This window comes from Chroicocephalus ridibundus, chromosome 1 (assembly GCF_963924245.1).
Source record: "Chroicocephalus ridibundus chromosome 1, bChrRid1.1, whole genome shotgun sequence".
Classification (NCBI taxonomy): domain Eukaryota; kingdom Metazoa; phylum Chordata; class Aves; order Charadriiformes; family Laridae; genus Chroicocephalus; species Chroicocephalus ridibundus.
Window position 1 is genome coordinate 67938369 of NC_086284.1, and position 12886 is coordinate 67951254.

Consider the following 12886-nt stretch of genomic DNA (forward strand, 5'->3'; position numbering starts at 1 on the left):
ATTTCTGTTGTGAGCGCTTTATAAAAATCAGTCTCCTCCTTCATACTGATGAAGATTTGTTTCACAAAAGCCATGCTTCGTGTTCCAGAAAAGCAGCACTGGGTAATGCTCACAGAGCCCCAAAGAGGGAAGGCCCAGCTGCAGGTGAAGGCAAAGCAAAAATCAGCAAAAGGCGAAAAAAAATGGCTGAAATTGCCATAAAAATAAAATATGACATAGCTAACTCCCATCCACTTCCAAGGGATCTTCCAGCAGACCTGGTCCAGGTACTCCATGGCAGGCATTCAGAACCTTCCCCACGGCCTGGTGGTCAGAGGGGGTCTGAGAGTGGCGATGGCTCTTCCCCAGGTAGAGGCGTGGGTAAAGCAATCTCCGAGGAAGAGAGAAGACTGGATGCCATTGCCAAAGAAACTGAAGATCTCAGGAACAGTTCCCATCCACTTCCAGGCGACTTTCCTGCAGAGCTAATCGGGTTATTCTGTGCTTTGCCTTTTAAGTATTCATAGATGCATCGAGTCTCAATGTTCTGCTCTGGTTTGAGCAAAAATTCTTCCGAAACTTGTCCTCCAGTTCTGACATTGATGCAACGCCTCTGGCCTGGGGATTGTCTAATGACACATGGGATCACGTAACGTGTCTCTCAAAGAAGTGGCCAAAAGAGCGCCCATGTGGCTAAACTTTTTTTGCCAACAGTTTCAGCTGGAGGAGAGCTTTTGGTCAAAATACAATCACATAAGCTTTGAAGTTCTTTCAGACTTTAAAAGAAACCCATCACACCCACAAACACAGAGTCCTCCTGCCTATGGAGTGACTTGCGATTTTGTGATGCCAAGCTCGGCAACCTTCAGCTTTCCTTTGGCACACAGAACGTCACTGGCTTCAGGATGCATATTTTCTTACAGGTGAAATGCTGCCTGCAAGTACTCCCATGAGGGTAGCTGCACCGGCAGGCCTTTTAAGGGCACAGGGTTAAAAGCTTTGCATGTTTTATTTTAAAAAAGCAAGGACTCCAAGGCCTGTGCACAGTAACAGGAATGCCGGTGTCCAGAAAGCATCGTCCCCATGTGAGTTCAACCTCTGTCATGACTCACGGCAGCCTCGGCTGCATGGCCTGGCAGGTGCCTCTGCTTCCCAGGGGTTCAAGTGGAGTAAAGGCAAAAGTACAGACTAGTACCAAAATCCTGTTACGGGTAGGGATCTGCAAATCAATACACTCCTAACTGGAAGCTTCTCCTTTCTAACCCTGTGGAAAAATCATAATCTTCCAATTATAAAAAGCAAACCACTTGTCTGAAAGATAATTGTGTTTTTATTTTTCTAAGCTTGCACTTGTGGAACATAATAAATGACCTGATAATAATGACAACTTTGCAAAAGAAGAATCCCCCTCTCCCCAACATCTGAACAGCAATATATAAATATTTACAATGAAAAAATAGGGAAGGGAAGAGAATGAAGTCAACATTAGCCAAGTCAGTTTGTTTCTACACATCTGATTTTGAACATCAATTATTTCATTCAATTCAATCTTAACCAACACTTTCCTTTCACAGTACTGAGGCTTTAACTTCATTTTTTAGATCTTATGTGCAACAGATACAGTCCTGCTCTGCTTCTATAGTTTTCTCCTGTACAGTAACCATAGAATTTCCCTACTAATTATTTTTATTTCAGTCTGTTAACTTTGAAAACAACAAAAAAATTAAATATAAGTTTATGTCTCCTGATACAAAGTTTCTCACACAGTCAAACACATCACAACACTGAAAATCAGCATAATGAAATGCTGTGTAGCTTCTTAACAAAGACATCAGGTTTGGGTCCTAATCTGTTGGCTTTAACAAAAGCTCTCTTCAAATAGAACAAGTACATATAGAAAAAATAACCTTCTTATTTTCTTGTTAAAAAAGGAAATGGTGCTTTCTATAAACAAAAGATGCGATTTCCTTGACACAGATATAAGTTACAGTGGAGAGAGCTCAGAAAGCTTCAAACAAAACTGGCATCTGTTTAAAAGGATGATTTAAGAAGTTGATTGGAAGAGGTTCAATCAGCCCATTTAGTCTGGTAATTCTAGAAATGTCAGTGTAAAAAACCCTACTTCTTTTTTTTTGCTTGCCGCTATACAGCGTCACACAATCACACAACTGAAAACATGTTGCCTGCAGAAATGGTAGACAGCGATCACACACGATTTGGTTGTATTACGTCAACACTGATTGCCTTGTCCAACAAGAGGTTCAACGTCCTTCGGATACCGAGGTGCAGTCCTTAGTGGTTGTTTCACATATGTGAGCTTCGTCTGCTTCTCGTGCCCAAGGACACACGAAGCCTTGGCTCTCTTGCTTTATAATGTTCATTGAAGTCCAATCTAAAGCTAAGAAACCGAAGGCTTTCGTCAGAACTGGTTGTCAGCAGGACCAAGAACTGCTGGACGATTCCCTGAAGGAAAAAGAGAAACCCAAGAGACAATAAGACGACATCAGTGGTGTGGTTTGCACAGGGACACCAGGTGGTGCCCAGGCCTGGCAAGAAGGCAGAGGGAATCCGGGAAAGGGCAAGCACAAGCATTTATACCCAATTGTTAGCAAATGAGTTACACTAGATAAGCTCTGGGTTTTTACGAAGTTTAATTTTTCAAACGTTTGCCATGTACTTTAGAGTCTCCAGTGTGAACACCTCGGTCTTTTAAACAGCCCCAGCACGATCACAAAATGTACTGTCTACTGAGGAAAAGCAAATATAGACTTCTACATAGAGAAGCAAAAAATGAAAACCTAGATGCACAAACCGCACACAAAAATACAGAAGTTACACCTACTCCACATTTAAAATTGATTTCTACATATCAAAGCTCAGCATCCATATTGAAAAAAACCAAAATCTAAGGGGCACCTGGTAGAAGTGAGTGAGTATTCGCAGCTGTGAGCACATTTTGGGTATTGAGTCTTGAAATTCTTTCATCCTCTTGCTCTCTTCTTCATCTTCTGCTGCAGTTACACCCCACTTGCCCTACACAGAGACCAAATGAGTTAAGAGGTCAAGTGATGAAAGTTGCTAATTGAGCCACCGTCTGCCTGGCTAAACCACCGTGTTTATACAAACCAACAATTGCTACAGAAAGCCAAACATGGAGCCTCTAATATCGAAACTATCAGTCCCCTTGGTGATTGTACAGCACATGAAAGAAATCTGAGGTTAGCAAAGAAGGTGAGTCTCACACCAGCACTGCACATCCCACAGACTGACAGCAGGGAGGTAGTCATGGAGCTATGGCATTTTTTACAGAAGGGCTCAGAATACTAACAGCCTTTCCCATTTCCTTCACCTAAAACAGCCTGAAATTTCTCATCCTCCAAAACCCACTGCAGAATCTATTCACCTAGAGGTTTTGGGCAAGACAGAAATGAAAAAACACCATTTAGCAGTTTTGTTTGAATTCGCTAGCTACTGATGATGACTTTTACATTTGTCCCAACTACGGTTCTCATTTTTGCCGTACCTCTACATCATACCTAAAATCCTCCGTATATCAAAAGGCAAATATATCTGCCTCAATTAATTTCCATGGTTTAGCAATATCCTTACTGTACCTCAAGCTCACGCTGTTTTTTCCTCTCTTCAAATTGCAACCTCAGCTGCAGCTCCTCCAAAGCAGCTCTGTACATTGCATCTTGGGCATTCTGGAGCTCAATGATCTGATCAAAAACAGCTCGAAGCTGGTTGAGAAGTACCTGTGAGACAGTTAAGCAACAAAACAATGAAAGAGTTGTATAGCAGGAGTTTTAAGTTACTACTACTCTTCAGAACATGAGTAAATTAAATCTTTTTACACACAGCTGGAGAGACTGTTTTGCAAAGCCCTAAGTCAGTTGTTGCATGATCACCCAGCTTCTTAGGACCAAAAGCAACTGGCCCACACTGTAACAAGTTTTATCATCAGCATCTGTCACAGTGAGTGGGGAATATGTCCAGACCCTACCATAATAAGGTCTTACATCAGAGGAAGAAAAATTACTTTTCCCCTTGCTCCTACAGCATAAGAGAAAATGGTTCCTAACACACAAGCCAAGATCACAAAGCTACAATTTAATGCAAAGGAGAAGACTTACCCTGGAATCACTATCCAGCAAGCACCGAGCTATGATTGTGTCTAGAAAAACTTCATGAGCTGCAATGATGTGATCCAAGTCCTGTGCTTGTTGGACCTTGTTCCAGAGTTCATCCCACGAACATTCAAGCACCTGGAGCAATGATTCAGGATTGGGCTGTTTTGATTTGCTAGATGACAAGCTCTTTGAAATTTAAGACACACAACACATACAGAATATTAAAAGTACTTCATTTTTAAGCAGCTAATTGGGTGGATAGAGTATACCTCAAATGTAATGTAATACTGCATTTGATGAATGAAATGGACCATTTCTGATGCCAGAACGTGACACTGATGCAGCACCCCAGAAAGCTCTGTAAAAAAATCCAAAGAGATGGCATGTTAAAGACCACAAGGACAGGCAAAGCCATCAAACCAGCCTGGTAAACTTTTTCTACAAAATTGAATACTTCATAAAACAGACACTAATCTTGGATGACAGCAGCAATATTTATTGGCTGGCAACAGATGAGCAAAGAACATTGCACAATTAACTCCTAGAAAATGTGAGCCAAAGACTGTGTGTTCAGACAGTGCTAGAAACTTGCTGAGTATCACAGGTAAAAAAGACCCTCTTAATCCCAAGGGACCAAAATACCTTCAATGTCCCATGTGTTCTTTTGGTTGAAAATCTGAGGCCACAGATCTACAGCTGCTTCTGGGACCTCTCACTTCTTACCATTAGCCTTCAAACGACAGATAGCGTATTTTACATTACTTAGCTACACTGAGACCAAAAGAGAGGTTGGTTGTGACAGAGGTAGGGAATTTGTGGCTCATGTGGTCCAGGTTCAACTCCCTGATCAACCAGAGACCCACAGGTAAGTCATTAATAGCCTCAGCTGCTCACTTGTAAGAGAAGGTATCTCTGTTGCAGAAGGGTATTATCAAGATTACCATCAACTGCAAAAATTCTCTGGAATGAAGACACTCAGCCTTGCGGAATCAGGCAGATATCCAGACAGAGGAAGTAACTTCTAAAAAGCTGCCAAAGTAATTTGGCACCGCAGACAAGCTATGAGACTACTACAAAAGGAATCCTACATTTTTGTATCTTGGGATGTTACAGAACTATCCAATGATCTGAAAGATATCACAAGCTACTGTGTTCCTTATTTCTTATACCTTTGCTGGAAGACTATCTCTAACGCATTATGTTGCATCTACTTTAAGTAGGATCAATGGAAAAAAACCTTCAGGGTCGGCTAAACAACAGAAACTCCTCAACATTGGTGAGTTGGGTACATCTATGGTTCTTCTTCAAATTACTGACAGGAAAAGAGCAAGTTTGACACTACTGTCTAGAAGTACTCCTTTAAAGCATTAATATCCCTGGCTGTTAAGACTTTTTGGGAATTGTGAATAAAGCTATCCTTGAAAGTCAAAGCTACCTCTTTGTGGCTGAAAACCAAAAGACCCTGCAGCTGCTTCCTCTTATAGTTACTGTCTTCCATTTGGTGCTCTGTGACTGGAAGGGCAAGGCACTATTTTGGAAGGAGAGAGAGGAAATAAAAGCAAGTTCTACTACTTCATAAATCAGTGCTGGGGTGGACTCTCCATGTATTTCAGAAAAAAATTCTACTTGCAGCTTTCGACTTAGACATGCCACTGAGCAAGAAAGACTCCTGTCCCTCCAAGCACAAGTCAGTACAGGTCTTTGTAAGCACACTCTCCTTTGTCAGAGGCACAAACTGAGAAATACAACACGACTCCTTCTGCCAACAATAGCTATAAGAGCTTGGCCAGCATTTTAAATGTCTAAATGTCTGTGTTACTTAAAACACAGCCAAACCTAAAGGCGACAAGCAACTGAGCTTTTACTTACAGATGACTGTTCCATGGCAAAGCATAAGAAAGGCCTCGCAAAATGGGATGGGGGTGGGGAAGGGGGGGGGTTGGAAGGAAGAAACCCCAAACTTCCTTCTGAGAACAAAAGACCAAACAAAACCCTAGCAACGAGAGACACCTCCAGCCTGAAGACCCTCAGATGATGAGAATAAAATGTGTTAAGTGCACCTTAGTCTCAAAGGGAACGGAAAGCAAGAATGCAATAGACCATTGGTTTTGAGTCAAACAAGCACTTATCTGGAACAGGGTAATGACAGTAAATTAAAGCCTATCTCACAGAAACAGAAAGGAAACCTAGTCATCCTGTACAGTTCCAGAGATCGGCCTTGTGCACTGGAGCAGACTTTACAAGAGCTTGTTTCCCAGCGACCTTCTGAGGCCGAAGTGTCCACTCTCACCCACCAAACAGTTCCTAATTACAAAACCGGAATTGGAACACTTCTCTTATGAAGAAAGGTTGAAGGATTTGGGTCTCTTCAGTCTGGAAAAAAGATGACTGAGGGGGGATCTTATCAACACTTATGAATACTGAAAGGGCGGGTGTCAGGAGGATGGGGCCACGCTCTTCTCAGTGGTGCCCAGCAACAGGACAAGAGGTAATGGGCACAAACTCAAGCATAGGAAGTTCCACCTAAACATGAGGAGGAACTTCTTTACTTTGAGGGTGGCAGAGCACTGGCACAGGCTGCCCAGAGAGGTGGTGGAGTCTCCGTCTCTGGAGACATTCAAAACCCGCCTGGACGCGTTCCTGTGCAACCTGCTCTGGGTGACCCTGCTCTGGCAGGGGGGCTGGACTAGATGATCTCCAGAGGTCCCCTCCAACCCCGACCATTCTGTGATTCTGTGAAATATATCTTTGTAAATATTACTACGCCACAAAGAAGCAAAGCCCTCAATAGCTATTCTTTACTGAGAGAAATGTAGATAGGTAAAAAAAGTCAAGATTGAGCCAGTACAGATGCTCACAAATATGACTATTCTCAGCTGAGAAGTAGGATCAAAAAGTCTCAGTCCATTGAACATACATCAGGGCCACTACACTTAAGAGCTTTCCTATTTCTTCTCAAACATGTTTGTCTTACCTTAGCCTCTTGTGTTCTTAGCTAAACAAAAGCACAGGGATTGAGAGAAGGTAAAACAAGCAAATTCAGAAGTGCACACGTATGAGACTTACTACTTCCAGCATGAGAAAGAGGGAGACACAAGGTATCGGAAGGCATCAACAAAGATGAGTAAAAGGATATGGAAGAGTAATGGTCTTTTCCAGAGACAAGAGATGTTTCATTTGCTCACTGCTACAAAAACTCATAACCAAGGATTAATTAAAACAAGCAGGAGACTTCCATTTCCAATGATGTTATTTTATCTTCATCATCATCTACCATTAAACAGTCAGTCAAGAGAAGCAACAAAATATAAAATTCATCTGTCCCAACAGGCTCTTTTTCCTCCCTCTTAATACAGTTTAAAATAAGATGCAGTCATTTAAATCCAGTTTACAAGTATGTCATTCATTTGGGCCTCTCTCACCTGGCATACTTTTCAGAAGCTTTGCATTGCACATGTGCCCTTTCCATATATCAGTAAGAATATACTCCATTCGCTTCGCTCTCCAAAGGAAATTAAATACTCTTAGATAGTGGCTCATGCACTCACGTGTAAATACCTACAAAACAAAAAAAATATCAGCACAAATTTAACAGACATACCATGTGTTCTGAAGAACCAAGAACCTCTTCACAGTCCCTCTTATCTGACCCATGCAGTTTATTGTAAATATTGTCAAAACAAAATCCCTGGAAAGCCCAGAGCTTTTGCAAAGATCCTCCCCTCAAGGCCTGAACTGAGTTACCCAACATTCAAGTAGGCACAGGGCACTGAAGGAAGTGGAAGAAGGGGTGAATATGACAAAGCCTAAACATTTCAGTCTTTTCAAACTATATATGTACATGAAAATTCCTTCGGCTCGTCAGACTCACATTTTTATGTCCTGTTTAAAAAAAAAATTTCTTTACAAGTTCTTTATAGAGGCTAAATGCATTCTGATCCACAGTGCAGCTATTTTCTCAGTAGTTCTAATGAACACTACCTATCAAATTTCATTTAGACAGTACAAACAGGTTCTCCTCAAATACATTCTTCATCTCCTTGCAAATTATCAGCTACAGACTAGTAATAATGGAAGAAGAGGAGCACTCCATTTATTAAGTACTTGCTAAAACCTCTGCTGCTGGAACAAATGAATTACTGATTTTCAGTAATGAATGGTTTAAATGTAGCTTTTCAGCACTCACAGTTAATTTAGAAGAATTGAGATTCTGGCTCAACTGTTTATACAGTGCATCCTAGATGCCAAAAAAGAGAAGTCTCTCTGATCTTACACTCCAGAATAAAAAAGGGCTATTTCAATAAAAAAATATTTGGCAATTCAATTCAGTATCTGAGACACTTTCACAGCTGACAGTATATGACATTACCGTTGCTATTGGCCCATCAACGTGATAGTCTAAGCTGAAGACATCCCATCCAGTGTCCCCAGGAGATACCTGTATCAAAAAGATATGCTACTTTCAGTGTATGACCAGAGCACACTAGCGCTAAGGAGCAGCTCTTGCTTACTCTTCCATTCTCCACAGCATATGAAAAAACAAGCATCCACATCCATACAGGATACAGGAGCTCCTTGTCAAAAGTAGTAGACTAAGCAAAAATGAACCAAAGTCTGACACAAGGGTGGGATTCATCTCGCCCAAATGTTGATGTTTGTAATGTCAATATTTTTCCATTGGAGCTAGTAAAGGAAATAAAGGGAAGGAAAAACTTCTTAGGCAGGACTCAGCCTAAGGTATAGACTTATTTCAGATGCTACAGTACATCAGTTAACTCCCACCTCTGGGACTGGAGCTTTCTCATTAACTCGAGTTTCTTACCAGAGGTCTCCTTCATGAAACGCACTTTCATTGCTTCACTCTTTTTAACTACTGGCAACAAAGGGACCACCCCCCAGATTCTTGTAAGAGCAACAGCAGTAGGAGGTGTTTGCAGAACCTCAAATCAGGGCCACCAATGTCAACTACTGTTAGAGCCCAAATACTCAACTATTGTCAATTAAATGGCTGTAAACCCAGGGCCTGAAATACAAATAGACAATAGGCAAGAAATGGGAAAAGAAGAGGAGACTTATTAAATGAGGTTTACACAATTCAAAGTAGATTTCAATGGGGGAGAATGTGTTACTACACACACATATGAAAATTTTCTTTCATATAGATCTCTACATGTATATATACAAACAAAAAGGTATGTTTCAGGTCAGAGTCACCATGACGCAACAGACCTCCAGAAGTCGAACATCCAATCGTTTAAGAATCTCAGGATTATCAAACTGGGCGTTAGTTGCCCTCACCGCTGTTTCAAGGATTCCAGTTAGATTATGCTGATATAAGGTTGTAGCTGGTCGTGCAAGCTCTGGCCTGGCGGTTATGAAACAAACAGTCATGGTATATTACTGAGATATTCATCAGAAATTCAGTAGTAACTGCAGCACACAGTGAAACACTTTTCTCACAGGCTTTCAAATCCTCTCATATTACTCTTTCAGTCTTAACCACAAAGAAAATCAATGAGCAAAATATTTCAAATGTCTATTCATGGGCAGCTATACACTTGAACATCAGCATGAGGAGTAACTATCCTCCTTTAATGCCAGTAATTTGAAATTACCAGGATCCCTAGCGTAACTATTATGTAATTTGAGTTGCATTTGTATCTAAAATGAGACAGATTACATCATTAACACATCAAACCAGTAATTTCATTTCAGCTTTGAGAGACTTACTGATAGCCATCTCACAAGCTTGGAAGTGCTGGCAAAAGCTCACAAACCCATACCCTCTATGTAACTTAAACTTTCCAAGGAGTTGCAACATGCAAGTAACGAGCACCTTGCACTGCTCCTCTCCCCCATGATCAGTACTGGAAAGCCCCTCACTACTTCTGCCTTAAACATGATACTGACTCCCCAAAACAACCTTGTTCTGCTTCACACTGATTTTCACTTTAAAAAGCATGGTCACATACAATCATCACCAGACAATGCTGATTTTGATGTACAAACAACTTCATGGAAGCTCTATTACAAAGCCTCCCTTCTAGACCAAAGGAACGCTTTGTAAAGGACATTTTTGGTAGACTAAGTTTCATCAGTAGGACCAGCATGTAAAAGCAGTGAGCTTGCAAATAAACTTTAAGCATTGAAACTGATACTTGTAGGTGCACCTGAGTGCTTAAAACAGAGGCTGGTGAGGCATCAATTAAATTTTTTAAAATGCATTGAGGAGTTTTGACACAATGTTTTGGACCAAACACCTCCAAAATATAGAAGCCTAACATTCACAATAATGCTAATTAGCAGCATCAAGAGCAGCAGAACTTTTCTGCTTGAACTTGCTGACAGAAGCAACAGAAGCGCTAACATCCTCAAGGTCGTCACAGAGTCAAGTGTAAAGATACCTATATTAATGCAACTTTTCAAGACATCGTGAAATGGTACTGTATATACTTCCCACCAAAAGAAGAACAAAGTTTAAGCCTCGGGGTCAAAGGAATTAAACCTGAAATAGAATTTTAAAGTTGGTCAATTAAACCTTTGAGTAACAAGATACTTAAAGGGTCCTCTTCCGAAAGCAAAACACTTTCTGTGCTGATCATGCACATTTGCAAGCATCACAAATTCAACATAATTACCCTTCCTACTCTCTTACTTGAGTAAGTCCATTAAATGCCTGATAAAGTCTCCTTGACCAAGCAGTAAGTAGCGCCTCATGGCCTGCATGTGTTCTAGTAAATTGTACTTCTTATTGAGAACATCCAGCAGGTATTTGCTGGTCTCAAAATAAGCTGCATCAATTTTCTCTTGAAATGCATTTTCCAGATCTGTGAACAAATCAGCAGCTAAACCAAAAAAAAAAAAAAAAAAAAAAAAAAAAGAGAGAGAGAGAGAGAAAAAAGGTAAAATTAAATAAGTATTTTTCAAAAATTGAGGCAAACAAGCTTTGGAATTGAAATACACAAGCAGATAAATTGCTATTTATTCTGGTCCACTATGTTACACATTTGGCACAGCCAAAGTGAAAGCAAGTCTAAACCAGCCCATACTTCAACAGTATTATTTCAATCTGTGCCCAGCTTGTACTTTCCAGTAAGAGCTCACATTATTTCATCACTTTTACATAGAAAGTGAAGGTTTTTTTGCTTGCTGAAATACTGCAGTTTACAGAATCAAATAATTTGAAGGAGACCTAAAAGCTCAGAGTTAGGGAAAGGCTTTGTTGGGGGGGATCTAAATCAGAAGTCACTCTAAGGGGGGGGGGGGGGAAGAGAAATCAAAACATCAGTCAGAACATTCAACAGAAAAGAGTTCCTACCTAGAAGTCAGAATGAGAGAGGGAATATGCTTGCATTATCTGGGGGACAGACATTAACCTGATGTTTTCTTCTCCACCTTTAACGCATGGCAATTTGGGGGCAGAAAGTAGGACATTGCCCTTTAGTGGGAAGCGTATTTCACTCTTTTGTACAACTACAAGCTTATTAAGAAAGGAACTGCCATAAGGCTGTTACAAGACAGCAAGAAGTGTGGCCTTTTCAGGCAACATGGAGCAAAACTCCAAATACTGGACTGCGAACTATCATGAGATTCAGACCTTCCTCAGCATTAAAGGATACACTCCACTTTCAACAATTTTTAATTATGCAACTATTGTTCTAAAAGCAAAAAAATAAAGATCCAGGTACCAAACTAGTGTAGGATTAGTTTCAACTTGTACTGTAGACAGGAAAGATTAAAACCAAGCTTCATGTTGTTCTGACGAGATTCAGCCTCAATTAATAAAATGGTTTTACATTGAAGAAATAAACAGTGCTTCTAACAAAGAAGTCACTCCTTAATGAGGGAAACCTCACAATGCCTGGTTCAATGATATTCCCTGAGGTTTCCAAACTCTCATTCAGCAACCTGTGAAGCTCTCCATAAGACATGAAGTGCAAGCATATGAAGAGATATCTAAGAGATGACATTATTGTAATGTATTGCTGTGCTCAAAATCCCTACACTAGGAAAATACTACTTAGTCAAGTAACACGCATCGCACTTAGGAGATGTGAAAATTAATACAGCCTGTAGTAATACAGCCTGTAGTAAGGAATCCTCAAAGTGTCCTTTCCAGTCACTGACAGCAAACCAGGAGAGACAACTCACCAAGGTCTCTGCTCACTCTGGTCAAGGCAGAGATCTGGTGTGATCTGATAAAGCAATTCTTGCACTGCTCAGGCAACGAAGCACACAGCAGCGTTCCCGCTGCTGGGAAAAACATCAGATTGTGTAAATGCACTCTGGTATAGGGCAACAGGGCAGTGAGAATGTCCAATCAATTGTGACTTTCATGTAGTCTTTCCCAGTCAGCAGATCCTGTCCTCTTAACTGCTGTCTTCAAAAGATGGGTTCAAGTGTGGCTGCTTGCATGCATAGCGGTACCAGCTATCAGATCTGCCACGTGGCTTCACTGCTGGCTTTAGAGGAAGAAGGAAGAACTTCCAGCAGGGGAAGAAGAACTAAAAGAGGAGTTTCACAGACAGAACACAGTAAGTTACAACACCTCAGTGGTCTGTTCCTGCAAGTGTCTTTCCACAAGATGCTGTGAGCCTAATGGGCAAAGCAAAAGCGGGAACAAGCCAGCCCAAAAAGAGTTATGAGCTAATACCTTCAGTGGCTGGCCACAGAGGTTTGGCCTAGGATTGGCTGAAGGCACAGGCAAAGCCAACAGGCAGCAGGCAATTGCCTAGTTTCCCCATGGCAAGCCTACCAAGTCCCACATGCTGGTCCTG

General features: G+C 41.1%; 1 protein-coding gene across 1 annotated transcript in view; it reads right to left on the minus strand.

Annotated features, from left to right (window-relative positions):
* Positions 1-1310: 1310 nt before the first annotated feature.
* TUBGCP3 (tubulin gamma complex component 3) overlaps positions 1311-12886 on the minus strand; it is a 56353-nt gene continuing 44777 nt past the window's right edge. Inside the window, exons 14-22 of the mRNA XM_063337887.1 lie at positions 10765-10954; positions 9339-9474; positions 8479-8547; positions 7532-7667; positions 4379-4467; positions 4113-4244; positions 3594-3734; positions 2896-3012; positions 1311-2442 (exon numbers count right to left, since the gene is read on the minus strand). Coding sequence (XP_063193957.1) covers positions 2284-2442; positions 2896-3012; positions 3594-3734; positions 4113-4244; positions 4379-4467; positions 7532-7667; positions 8479-8547; positions 9339-9474; positions 10765-10954 — 1169 coding nt within the window. The 3' untranslated portion in view covers positions 1311-2283. The remainder of the gene's footprint in view (positions 2443-2895; positions 3013-3593; positions 3735-4112; positions 4245-4378; positions 4468-7531; positions 7668-8478; positions 8548-9338; positions 9475-10764; positions 10955-12886) is intronic.